This window comes from Rhinolophus hipposideros (genome assembly GCF_964194185.1).
Source record: "Rhinolophus hipposideros genome assembly, chromosome: 13".
Lineage (NCBI taxonomy): Eukaryota > Metazoa > Chordata > Mammalia > Chiroptera > Rhinolophidae > Rhinolophus > Rhinolophus hipposideros.
Window position 1 is genome coordinate 11,209,592 of NC_138059.1, and position 13,114 is coordinate 11,222,705.

The window sequence follows — 13,114 nt, forward strand, 5'->3', positions numbered from 1 at the left end:
ATGGAAGGGCCCTAACCAATCCCCAGCTTCCTAGTTTCTAAGCTACCCAAACATTTGGCCATTTCTCGTGTGGCTTCTGATGTGTCTTTTCCATTTCTTTCCTTAAGTTCCTGAGTCATGAGGCCTGAGTTGCACTTAATTCGGTGTCATAGGTCTGCTATCCTGGGTGATGTCAGCCTGAGTCCCAGAAAAGGGCAGTTGTGCCATCTGTAACTTCTGCATGCCTCTTCCTTTTAGCTGAGTTGATGACTTAGTCCTGATTCTAATTCTTACACTTAAGAGTTACAATTCTAATTCTAAAACTTAAGCTTTAAAATTCTGTCCCATGGTAGTAACCCTTGGAGGGGGTGTCAGGCAGGGACTAAAAGGGGCAGAAGGGGTCTCTTAGGGTCCTGGCACTGTTTTGTTTTCTTGATCTGGCTGTTGGTTACACCGCTGTATTCAGTGAGTGGAAATTCAAAGCTCTACACTTCCATGTGCATTTTTTTCTGTATGTTTGTTACACTTTGAAATAGACTTGTTTTGTGTGTTTTTTTTTAAATCATTTTGGATGTTAATTGACTTCATTTAAAATAGATTCTAATGGAATAGTGAAGCTATAAACTAATGAAATCTTTTTCTACCTCTGCGATTCAAAATGTCTTGTTTTTCTTTTATTTCCATTTTTTACACCTACAGGGGGGAGAAAAGGAAATGCCTCAATTAGCCATTTTAATGAAGTCTAAATGGTGAGGGTGGGGGGACTGTTCTCAACAGGAAGCCTGAAATTATAGCAAATTCTGTGGGATACACACGTATATTTTTCTGAGAAGTGTCCATAGCTTTCATCAAATTCTCAAGATTCCCTGACCGAATAAAAGACCAAAGCCAGAGGGATTCTTACAACTCAAGGCTTATTTATGTATGTTCCTCTTCCAATGTTCCTCAGCTCTAAATTGAACCCATAGCCCTCTTAATCCGCTTTCATCAAAATTGGCTTCACCTATCAAAATGAATTCACCCACTTCAATGGAAAAAGTGAATGGGTTCTGTCAAACATATGATAATTATCATCTGTGTATTCCTGTTTCCTCCATGAGATTCCAAGCCCTGAGGCCAGAGACCTTTGCAACCCCCAGTGTGATACTGCACAAGGCCCAAAGAAATTCACCGCGCCTGTTTACGAAACCAGATTTATTAAAATTTCTCTACAAGTCGAAAACGGGTATCTCACTGTTCACATATATACACATGTACAGGAAGGATCTAGTGTTTCTAGCTTTCCCGGCATAAGCTCCAGCCGGCCCAGAGTTCTTAGCCGGGTAATGTATCACAGATACAACAATCGAACAACCACGAGAGCGTTTAGTGCGACAGAAGCCTCTGTCTTCCCTCTCCTCTAAGTCCCATGATTCTGTCAAGGTAATATTGCCAATAGTCATTCACATTTCACGTGGTTTTAGACACGCAGGTTATTTCAGACAGACACAGACAACAAAACAAGCCTCAGAGCCAAGACAACAAAAAAAATCAGACATATGTATAAAAGGTAAAAATATATGTACAAAGTACACAGTACATGAGGTATACACGGCATTCTTAACAATGCATGTTAGTAGTTTGCCTAGGCGTAGCCCTTAAAGATGACTGCCTGTTTTTGTGCCATTTCTCAAAATACAGTATGTTTGGTTTACCCGTTTCACCACCAGATTTCAGTCCTGTCCGAGACATTGACTGATTTTTTCATCTGTACTTGTTTTTTTAATGCAAGTTGCAGATTTTCCGTTAAGCTCTATCTTTTGTAGGGAGTGAGTTCCCATCTCTGGAAGTATTCGAACAGAGGCTGGATTCCCAGCTGTAAAAGAAGCTGAAGGGGGGATTTCTGCATTGGGAGATGGCAGAAAGAGGAAAGAAGGTGGACTAGGCAACTTTTAAAGTCCCTCCAGACTTAAAATTGGAGCTCGCATTTCATATTTCACTTGGTGCTGATTACACAGATGTATTCATAAACCACACCACATTTGAAATATTAACAACCCATCATGCAAAACTGCAGGCACACACACACAATGCCAAGGGCAGACCATATCTGGGGGAGAAAAGAGGGCCTTAAAGTATAAAGTATAATTCTGGAAGTTGGTCTGAGAACTATCCAAAATTGACTTTCTCTGAAATTCAACATTTGCTCTTTGGGAGAGAGGAGTGTAGAGTCTCCCTATCTTTCTCCTCCTAGACAAAATGCTCCACCCTGAGATGGTCTTGGGGGAAAAAAGCAAAGGATAAATGCTAACATATTTGAGGGGAACCAAAAAAGCTAACAGTTTCCAAGCGCTCAAATTATTTTTAAAAATCTACAGTCTCTCTGTCTGAGCTCAGAGTTCTGAAATAGCCAGTTGAAATCTTTTGAGATACTTTTCCACGGTTAGCTGGTCAGTGTCTTTATAGCGAGGGTGGGAAGGTGACATTTCAAAGTCAGAAAGAAGGCATTAGTGCAAATGAGGTCTTGGCAGGAAATGGAAGAGAACGTCTGGGTTCATGGGTCAGGCAGGCTCCTATGCTCCTAAAACAGTCTGCTCCAAAAACGGAGCAGTCCTTGGTAAATGTGTGTAAAGAAAGGGTGAGTGTTAAACCAAACCAAAAAAAAAAACACCAAAAACCAGAATTCTCCAATCAGAGAAGCTGGGGTAGCGACAGTCTAGCTACCAAAGACAAGTTTGAAGATGGCAGGTTTATTGGCCCAAATTATTTGTCACCCTGCTAAAATTGGTTATTGCCCCAAATGCCATTGTGCGATTCACTTCCTCTCCCTTTAGAATGTTCAAGTTTACATGCTGTAGGACACCCATACGCTTTGCCACCCATACAAGATGTGCACCCCTGAATCTGACAACGGGATAGTTGGCAAGGGTTTGTTACGAAGGGAAAGAGCTTTTGAAGGGCAGCCAATCAGAGTGCATGTACACTACTCAGATCAATAAAGTCGCTCATCAAAGTCAGAGGGGCTCCATGTTCGGTTGAGCAGCTACAATCTTTATGCCATCACATGTCTGGTTGGCACCACGTCGAAAGGCCTGTCCATCTTGAGAAGTGGAAATGCCATGTGTGAGAATTATGAGGTTTCTGAGGTTTCTGGGATTAGCAGAAGAAGGAACTCACGTCGCTGTCCTCCCGGTACTCTGGAACAATCTGGTCTGCAGTCCCCATTTCTGAGTCGATGTACCCAGGTTCCAAGACCGACTCAAACCAGGGGTGGAGTAGGATCTCAGGAGCGGTGAGTCTTTCGGAAGGCTCCCGTCGCAGGAGGCTGCGAATGAGGCACCGGGCTTTGGGGGAAATGTGGTCAGGAATGCAGAACTGTCCACGGCGGATTTTGGAGAAAAGGGCGCTGGGGTCTGAGTCATGGAAGGGGTATCGCCCCACCAAGAGGGTGTACAGCATCACCCCGAGGCTCCAAACGTCCGCCGCCTTTCCGGAGTAGGTCCCGGTGGTGTTCAGAATCTCGGGGCTCACGTAGGCTGGGCAGCCGTGTTTGTCTGACAAAGCATCATCTTCCCCCTTAATTATGTGTGTATCTTCCAGACTTTCCAGTCTGAGCTGGGTTCTGCAGGAGAGGGGAAAACAAGCCATTACGTCCAGATCAACTGCTGTGAAAAACCAGGCCTTCCCAATACCCGCGCCCACGGGCACTCATCGCCAAGGCCCAAGGAATGCCATTTACCCCTTCATCCAGTAAGCAGTTCCCTGCAACCACCCCGGACCTAGGATTTCACAAACCAATACATACGAACTGCAATAAACATTTGCGAAGTATCAAGAGAGCGCCCGGGGTGGAGCATATGATGCAAAGCCCCAAATATTATTCATTATGCTAGAGCTTAAGAAGAAATCTCCTAATAGGGGTTACACAACTGACCCAGTGCACATTGCAGAAGTGGGAGCTGGTCTCTGGGGAATGCTGCCCTCTTCTACAAAAGCTATCAGGGAAGAGTGGTGTATCGGATTCTTCAGGGAGGGCCTGGGCATCCTACAAGTGGGTCTTGCCCATATCATGCCACTGAACTCCAAGGCTACCTGGACCCACGCTTTGCATTACAGAACACGGAGCCCAACGTCAGTTATTATGCACAGGTTGTCAGCACTCCTGCTCAGATTGAAATATACACACAGAGGGCAATCTGTCCACCTGGGGCCAGGCTGTGATAACTGATGGGAAAGGTGCAAAGAATGTCCATTACATTTATCGGGGTGTTTAATTGCAAAGAACACTTAGCTTAGACAGAGAGGTGATCATGAGCAAACAGAAGCAGCTGGTGGATTTGAAGTCTGCAAGGGCCTGAAAACACCTACATACGTGCACGGGGCACACACACACCCTAGGATGGCACACGAATGCCTGAACATATATACTCTACACGAGGGCTTATCTGTTCGGGTAACAACTAAAGTGTGAATCATCTTTAGTCAAAGACTCCCTTATGAAGCTGCAGGGACTTCCTTATTGAAATCCAGCTTCCCAAGTCTTGGGGATCCACGTGGGGAACCTCTAATATGCGGTGACATCTTGTGCCCTTCCCTGCTTCTCTGAAACAGCCTTGTTTCAGTAAGTCACTTATGAAGTTAAACGCAAACATTTGGTACTGGCTAATGGTCAATTCCTTTTCCTCTCAAAGGGCTGGTTGCCTTTTTTTTTTTTTTTTATCTTCCTGCCTTCCTGTTCCCTGGAGTGTAGCATGCATGTGCTAACTTCAGTGTGTCCTCAGCCTGACCTCCCATCGTTATGTAAAATACCCATTGGTTCTGTAAACGGAAAATATGACTCAACCCACACTGTCTGCCCCCGATTGGCTGCTGTAGCACTAAAACCCTGCACCTGTGCTGGTTGCACGGCTAGCGTCAGCCTGCCATTACTTAACCCTCGGGTTGCCAAACTCCATGCACATGACATTCGCCTGTGCAATGCAGATTTCAAAAGCTAGTAAGGAGGTGTGGAAGGCATGTTTCAGAAAATACATCACCATATCAAAGAAGCATGTGCCAGGAATTGGAAACTTCTCCATTGCAAACACTTTGCTTTTCTTTGCTAATCGGTGTGTTTCAATAATTATTGCAAGATTGGATACAAAGCCGTGCTTTCTGGTAATTCAACCGGGTACTTTTTCATAGGATTTGGCATGAAGGGTATACAAAAGCACAGGTGGGGTCAGCCCTGCATAAATAGCTACAACCAAGTAACACACATCCACCTCTACAATTCTACATTACTGCTTTTAATCTTTCCACAAGGGATGTGGCCTACTCTTAAAATCAGGTACGGTTTATCTCCTGTGGCTTCCTGAATTGTCTTGTCTGAAACCTCCATTCTGAATCTTAAGGTATCATTATTCTCTTATCAAGAGCATCTTGTCCTTTATGAGGTAAGCCACGATCTATATTTAGCAACCAATCCCAGCCAACTTCCATTTAGCATTCAATGTGGCTATTTTTTTAAAGACGTAGCCAAACGAGGTATCTCAAGAGTCTCTGGAGAGTGTGAAAATATTGGTGGGCAATCCTGAGACGAAACAGGAATATGATGTGGAGGAGGGCAGAATTCTGCAAATACAACACTCTAACTACCTCTGTGATACCTTCTGGGTACAAAAGAATCTCACTTGGTGTAAGCCAGGATTTGAAAACTTCCTCTAGGAGTCAAGGCTGTGAAGGGCAGGTTGACATTTGCACCCCAGTAGAACTGACCTTTCTGACAACAATGGAGAATAAACTTAATCCTGGGGTGGAAGTGGGGAGGGCTACCTGTTATCACATGACATCCCGCAGAAGCACCAACGTGTCACCCCCAGCCATATCCACAAGAGTTCAGAATAAGCCAACCTTGGCCGTGGCTCCTCGGGAGAGGGCTTCTAAAAACTATCTTGGGACAACAGAGCCCTTGGTGTGGTTTTGAACCGACACACTGGACCTAACTCCTCAACCTGCACCTTCATTTTGGTTCCAAAAGGGCCCCAGGAAAGGCTGTGGAGACTGCTCACCTCTCCTCCGTGGAGAAGACAAATTTCCTAAGCTTCAGATCCCCCAGCACGATGGCCGACTGGTGACAGTGGGCAACTGCAGAGACAATCTGCTTGAAGAGCCGGGAAGCTTCCTCTTCCCGCAGCCTCTTCCGGCTTCGCACATAGGAATGCATGTCCCCAAAGTCCTTCTCAAAAAAGACGTAGGCCTTGGTTTCCCCAAGGATCACCTCTACAACGCCAGTGATGTTGCTGTGTGATGGCAGCTGGATGTAAGGCCTGATTTTGTCCTGGTAGTGTTTAAGGGGAAACACCTGCAGAGAGAAGGTGACCAACTTAGGCAAGAAAAGCAGAAGGCACCTCCAAAATCCCAGGCTGGGCTGCAGTTCTCAATCTTTGAGCTTTGGTTGACAATAGGCTCCATTCGTTTACTCCCCTTATCTGTGCCACCCCACCATATGCAATCCTGGTTGTACTTACCACCCCAAACCAGCAACCTCTAAGGCTCTGGGCTAGCAAACATCCAATGGGTTACCATATGGAAGGTTTGAAAGAACTGGCTTCTGTATGTTACCCCCTTCCGTGAAGCCATCAGCTCTAGAACACTTAGTCCCAAAGTCCCCATCCTCTGTAGCCCTTCCTTTTTGGCAGGCAATGCTGCTGGAAGTGGCTGAAAAGCAGGCTCTGAAAATGCATGGCTTCCTGCAAACCCAAGGTGCTCAGCACAGAGAGAGCTCGGGCTATGGTGACTGCAGTCAACAAGTGGAAGCGGGACTGGAGGACAAGCAGATCAGTCATGAGTCAGAGGAACAGATGAGTCGGAGACTGACAACGCAGCCTTAAGCAACCTGCCTACAGTCCGGCTCAGGTATAAGCAGCCTTGAGTGAAAATTCTCACCGGCCGGATATGGGATCCCCTCCACCGTTTGTTTGTTTGTTTGTTTGTTTGTTTGTTTGTTTTTCACTTGTTTATCTCCTTCCCTCCCAACTCCCATCCCCACCTTCACCCAGGAAATGGGCAGTATCGCCTCTAAGAAGTTGGCTGGTCTCTTTAAGAGCCTTTTGTTTAGTCCAGTTACTCATATCCTAGGACTCAACTGGAAACGGTGACACACGGGCTGTCACCATGTGGATTCAGCTATTATCTGCTCAGAGGAACTGGAAGGGGTTGCACAATGGCTAGACCCACCCCACCTCTGAGGCCTGGCTGCTCTGGCATCAGCTAGAAAAACCTCTCTGCTGCCCCCTTCCTCCCACTGCGCCCCACCCCACCGCACACACATACTTTCCGCAAACAGTTCTTAGCCCCCCAGCCACTGAGAAGAAAAGATTTTTCCCTCTTTAAACTGGGCTTGATCATGCGATTTAAATTGCATTCAGGTCGGACAGTAGGTGGCAGCAGCAAGCCCGGGAGTTGGGGGGAGGGGGGGGAAATCAGGTGAGTGGCCGAAAACCCAAGGACGATTTTAACTGAAGGGTGACCCTACCCTTCGGGTGAAAAGGAACAGCCCCGAGGGTTGTCAGGAATGTCTGTGACGAGGGTGTCAGGCTCGCAAAGGGTGGGCTATAGGAATGGTCTGCGTCTATGGGTGCGGGAGGGGCAGGCGGAGGATCCCAGGAGCTGGGGATGAAAGCCCTTCTGTTAAAAAAAAAAAAAAAAATAGCTGGCTGGAAAATAAAGACATGAATGGAAGCGAGGATTCCTCGCCGGTGTTGTCTTCGCAACATTTCTACTCCAGGCAAATTCCCCCGCCCTGGCTGGAAGACACCGTCAGGCTGCTCTGTGGGGTCCTCGTCCCAGCGCAGGTTCCAGACGAAATCCCCCGAGAACCCAGCGGGACACCGACGGCAGAGCCCAGGTGCCTTGAAAACCCCGCAAGGGAGCTGCCCGCAGCTCCAAGCTCCAAGGAGGCACCCACTGCAGGGCGTCCTTCCAGGACAAGGGGGGGGGGGCGAGGAGAATGAGAGAAGGGGAATGGCATGGCCCTGGAATCCATTTCAATTCCATAACTTATATGGAACGCTACGCGCTGCACTGGGCGCTCAGGAAATACTACGGAGATAAAGCAATTAATGGAGCACTGCACTTCCTCGTGACCGCCGAGCCCCCTCCTTAGATCCGTCCACCCGAAACCCCTCCATCCCCAAAAGGGTGAACCTGGTCAAATGCTGCCTTATCAGGCTCAAAACACTTATCCGCCCCGCTCCAAATTCAAGCGTTGGTGGCACCTTCGGCCCCCGGGAGCCGGCGGGCAAGACGCCAAGCACCTTTGTCTGCCACTGAGTGCCCCTCAGCCCCCGACCCCCCCCCGCATCCCGGCCCCCGGACGCCTACCTTGCAGCGCAGTTCGCGGCCCGTGTGGATGCACAGTGCCCGGGACACATTCTCGCGCTCGGCCAGGGGCAGCAGCAGGTAGTCGGCGATGCGGCTGGGCCCCTGCGCGTTCCCGGAGCCGCCGCCAGAAGCCCGCGCGGCGGGCGGCGGCTGCGGGCTGCAGGGAGAGCCGGGGGGGCTGAGGTAGTCCGGGGGGCTGGAGCACTCGGACAGGCGAGGACACTTGGCCGCCACGGCCGCCGCGTCGTCCGCGTCCAGCAGACGTTTGGCCGGGGCGCCCCGCGCGGCTGGGAGCAACAAGGCCGGGCCGCGGGGCTGCGAGGCGCCGCTCATCGCAGAGCGCACGGGACCGACCCGCATCCCGTCCCACGCCGGGACCGCCCCGGCTTTGTACGTCCCGGGATCCGCGCGGGAAGGCGCTGCGGGCTGGGCGCCGGCGCCGCGACTTATTCCAGCCCGCCCGATCGAGTCTGCAGGCGCAGCTGGGCTCGGCCCCCGCGGGGGCAAAACAGGCGCCGCTCCCCGGCGCTCGCGCTGCACGCGGGGACCACGCTGGCCGCGCGTCCTGGGGTCGAAGGCCTGCGTGGGTCCCCGGACCCCTGCGGGCACTGGGCGCCTCGCTGGGCACAGGCGCCGCTATTGTTTTCGAGGCTGCCGACTGTTCCAGAAGCCGAGGCGGCGGGAGCCGGCGTTCCCGAGGTCCCGAGCCGCCGCGAGGACAGGATTCCGCAGACGCGGCGGAGCCACCGAGCAAAGGCACGTCCCAAAACCAGAAGTCTCTCGGAGCGAAAGCCGGAGCAACTTTTCGGCGGCGCTGGGGATCCTGCGCGCTCCGGGGCTCCCCGCGTGTGTGTGCACGAGCGAGACGCGCTCGGAGAGAGTGACTGAGTGTGAGTGAGTGAGTGAGTGAGTGAGTGAGTGCGCCGCACCGATCCCGGCCAGTGCACTCCTCCTTCTGCTTTTCCTCCACCTCCTCCGCCTCCCGGTGACTCACGCAGTATACACACACACTCACAGGCCGGGCTGTGTAAACAGTTGGGAAGCCGGGTTGTGCAATGAGGTGGCTGCGACGACTCCGGCCCGGCCGGCCAGCGAGCAGTCACCGGAGAGAAGGGGGGAGCAGAGGTGGAGCTGGGCTGGCGGGGGCGTCGGGGGTGGCCCGAGCGCTCGGGGATGCTCGGGGCAGCGCGCGCTCCGGCGCAGGTGGTGCGTCTGCAGCCGGCTGGGGCTCGCGCACACGCCCCTCGCGCTGGGCTGGGCAGAGGCGGGGCGCCCTCCAGCAGCCCCGAGGCTCAGCTAGAGGAGCCCGAGGAGGGGGCGGAGGAAAAGTTCCCGTGACGTCAGGGTCCCGAGGAAGTAGGCGGGAGGGGCGGGACCGCGGGGGGGAAGCGACCGCTGATTGGTGCGCGCTCCCCATTCACACAGAGCACAATGGGCTGCGGGAGCGCGCACCACGGTTCTCTGCACCCGCCCCTGGCGGTAGCCTCGCCGTTATGCCTTTCGCCCAAGGGATCCCTCCACCGCCCTGCGCCTGGGGACCTGAGGTTGGAGCTCTGGGCGCCGCCGAGGCCCAGCTGCAGCCGGAGGAAAGGAGGATAGGGAGGGTAATGAATTGCAGAATCAGTCATTCACCCCCACGCGGTAGTTCCGGGGCAGACCTGAGTGTGGTAGTGGATGTGGCTTTTTTTTTTCCTTTTCCTGTCCCCTCCAGCTCTAATCCCCAGCGTCTGTTCGCTTCCACAAATAGAACCTTCTGTTGGATGAAATGAAAGCAAACACGGCGCTGCCTCCACCTCCACGCCCCCCCCCCCCCCGCGCGCTCGCCGCCCGCCGGGATTGCACGGAAATAGCTTCCCCAGGCTCTGGCCGCCCCTTCGCGGTGACTCGCGGAAAGCGCTTCCTGAGCCCGGGCCGGTGGGAAACAAAGGATGTGGGGAGCGGGCGGAAGGGGCCCACGTGGCCGCCGCCGGATTCTTGCCTCCTCGCCGGCCTCCACAGCAGGGTCTGGGGCCCCGACGCCAGCCCGGGTTCCGTGGGGGGCAGTGAGGGGAGTGGGAGTCTTTCTGGCCACCGACCGTGATGCGGCGTACACCGTAGCAACGCTGCCAGGTCTCGTGCTTGCATTCGTACCGTGTGATTTCAGTGTGATTTCGTGAGCACGAAATGTGTGCCAGACCCTCTCTAAATCTACATGGGAAAAAAAACCAATTTAGAATCTATCGTTTTATTTCATGAGAACCAGGTCAATTTGGAGTCCCCGGACACCCAACGTGGATGATTATCAGAGAGTCCCTGCGTGGCTGCTAAATACTAACTTGTCTAAAAATAAGTCGAGACCCAAAGATAAATCCTTTTCCATATTGTCTGCATTCATTCAACAAACACTAATTGAGCATCTTCTAATGGCTAGATACTGGAGATTAGGAGATGAAATTTAAAATAATACCAATAGCTAACATTGAGGTCTGCAATGTGTGAGGCACTGTTTTTAGCACTTGTCCCAGATGACTGCACTTCAGTTTTACAGCCGTGCAGCGGGAGAACCCTGCAAAGATTTAGTTGCTGTGGTCAGATGGCTCGTAAGTGGTGGCATATTCAAGCTCTTAAGCACTCGTGGGGACTCAAGGGACAGATTGCAGTTTGTAGGGAAAAATGAGTTAGGCTCCATCTAGAAGGCATTTGACCTGGGGGATGTGTGGGATGGTGAGATTGTTGCTCAGGGGGAAGTTATGAATGGGGCGAGGCCAAGCCAGAACAGCAGGGTTGGTTCAAACAGGCCAGGGTGGCTGCAAGGATGGCAAGGAGCTGGGCCTGCATAGGGCCTTTGGGAAAAATGTAAAAGTCTCCAAAGATGTGCCAAGGAGGTTTCACTTGGTTCTGTGGCCAGGAGAGAGCCCCCCTCAGATTTTCAGTCTTGCAAATTTATTTTGTGCCAGTATTTAAGATGCACTGAGCTGCCAACTTCTCATCTGGACTTGGATGGCAAATTCAGCATGATCCATCAGCATCTTCCTCCCAGGTATGCACCTCCTTCACCTCCTCTTCTGAGAGAGGTATCACCACCAGCGACCGCTGGGCAGGAATCCTTGGCAGTCATTTCTCCTTGAATGCGCCGTTTTTCCTGTCCCCCACAGCCAATGTGTCTCTGGGTCCACACTAGACATGTTTGCTCTCTGAGCCCTCTCCTGCTCAGCTCCCTGGGGCTACCCCTGGCAAATTCTGTTTCCCATGCTCCCTTGCCCACTGGCTTCCAGCCCAGTTTGCCCAGTGGGAGGCCCTGGACAGAGATGGGAAGGTGGGAGGAAATGGAGGGTAGCAGCTACTTCCTTCCTTACTCTGTCTGCTTTGGGCACTGGCTGTACTTCCTCTGTGGCTCCAGCCCTCCTTTTCCCCCCAGACAGCTCCTTTGTATGGCTGTTGTCCTGTACAGCGAGATCCTCCTGCAAAACTGAAGGATTTATTCTCTTCCCCTCCCCAACTGCTGGGGTGTCTTTTGGGAGCTTTGGTTGGAAACTGCCTTGGCTGAGAAGAGTTACCTTGTCCATAGTCACACTTGCTTCCCAAGAGGTCCATATCCAGTGACTGGTGTCTGTGAGATTATAAAGGTCTGGCCCCCTTGCCCTAACTTGAGTGGACTCTGAAGGGCATCCCAGCTTCATAGCACCCATATAGGGGCAATGAGGCCTTCCTTGAGATTGCCTCCAGCCCAGGTTTTCTCTCTGCTCAATCTGTTCCATCCTTCCAGGACATTCCGGGATAAACCCCTGCATGCTAATCTGCATCGCTGAGTCTGCTTCCTGGGGAACCCAATCATGCACGCCCTTCCCTCTTCATAGTCTTGGCTCATTCTAGATACTCTGGCTCCTGGAATCAAGTGACACCGCTTTTGTCCCTCCAGCCCTAGGATGGCAGGGACTTCTTGATGTTGCTAATCTCTGCTTGCCCCCTGGACCATGTTGTTTTGTTCTATTTTGTTTCTGCCCTTCCAATACCTTTGTGACTAGTTCCTCACTTTAAATTCTTTCCATTGCACTTCCTGGCCTGGGTTCTGTTTTCCTGACTGACACAAACCTTGTACCTTTTCTATGTTCACCTATGCCTCTCCACTCTCAGAATCTTAGTTTAGGACATTCTGGATTTCTGCAGTAATCTTGTAACTGGGCCACTCATTTATCATTTCAGCATACCCTGAGCACCTCATCTGCCAGTGCACCTACTAGGTGCTGAAGATATAATGGTGCACAAAACAAAATGTGTCCTTAATCCATTCCCCACACACATATCAGAGTACTTTTTCTAAAATTTGAACTTTACCACATCAGGCCCTGGCCTAAACCCTTGCAGGGACTTTCAGATAAAATCTAACTACCACCGTGTAGAAAAGTAGGCCCTTTTTCCTGGCCCCACTTCCCTAACCAGCCTCACCTTTCTTGTATTCTCATCTCTACCTTACCCATGCCAGCTTCTGGTAGGGCTCTAACTCATGCCAGTTCACACCTCTGCACTTTTGCCTGTGCTGTTTCCTCCCACTGGAATTCTCTCCCCTCCCCCTGCCAATCTGACGAACTCCTATTCATCCTTCAAAACACCACCCAGATTTCCCCAGCACTGCAGTCAGATTTAAATGTCCTCTCAGGTGCTGTTGAATCCTGTTTCTGTCTGGTACTGTCCACTCAACTGTATTCACAGAAGGCAGGGGCCATATCTTCTTCAGCTGTGTATCTTCAATCCCCAGCCCAGTGTTCGTCATAAACGAGGAGCTTGGTAAGTGTCAACCAAATAAATGTACTCA

General features: G+C 51.3%; 1 protein-coding gene across 1 annotated transcript; it reads right to left on the reverse strand.

Annotated features, from left to right (window-relative positions):
• Positions 1 to 548: 548 nt before the first annotated feature.
• Positions 549 to 9,593, reverse strand: TRIB1 (tribbles pseudokinase 1). The gene is made up of 3 exons (XM_081071280.1): positions 8,323 to 9,593; positions 6,009 to 6,301; positions 549 to 3,580 (listed from the first exon to the last, which is right to left on the reverse strand). The coding sequence occupies exons 1-3, from the start codon at positions 8,680 to 8,682 to the stop codon at positions 3,115 to 3,117; spliced, it is 1,119 nt and encodes a 372-aa protein (XP_080927406.1). The 5' UTR covers positions 8,683 to 9,593; the 3' UTR covers positions 549 to 3,114.
• Positions 9,594 to 13,114: the final 3,521 nt, after the last annotated feature.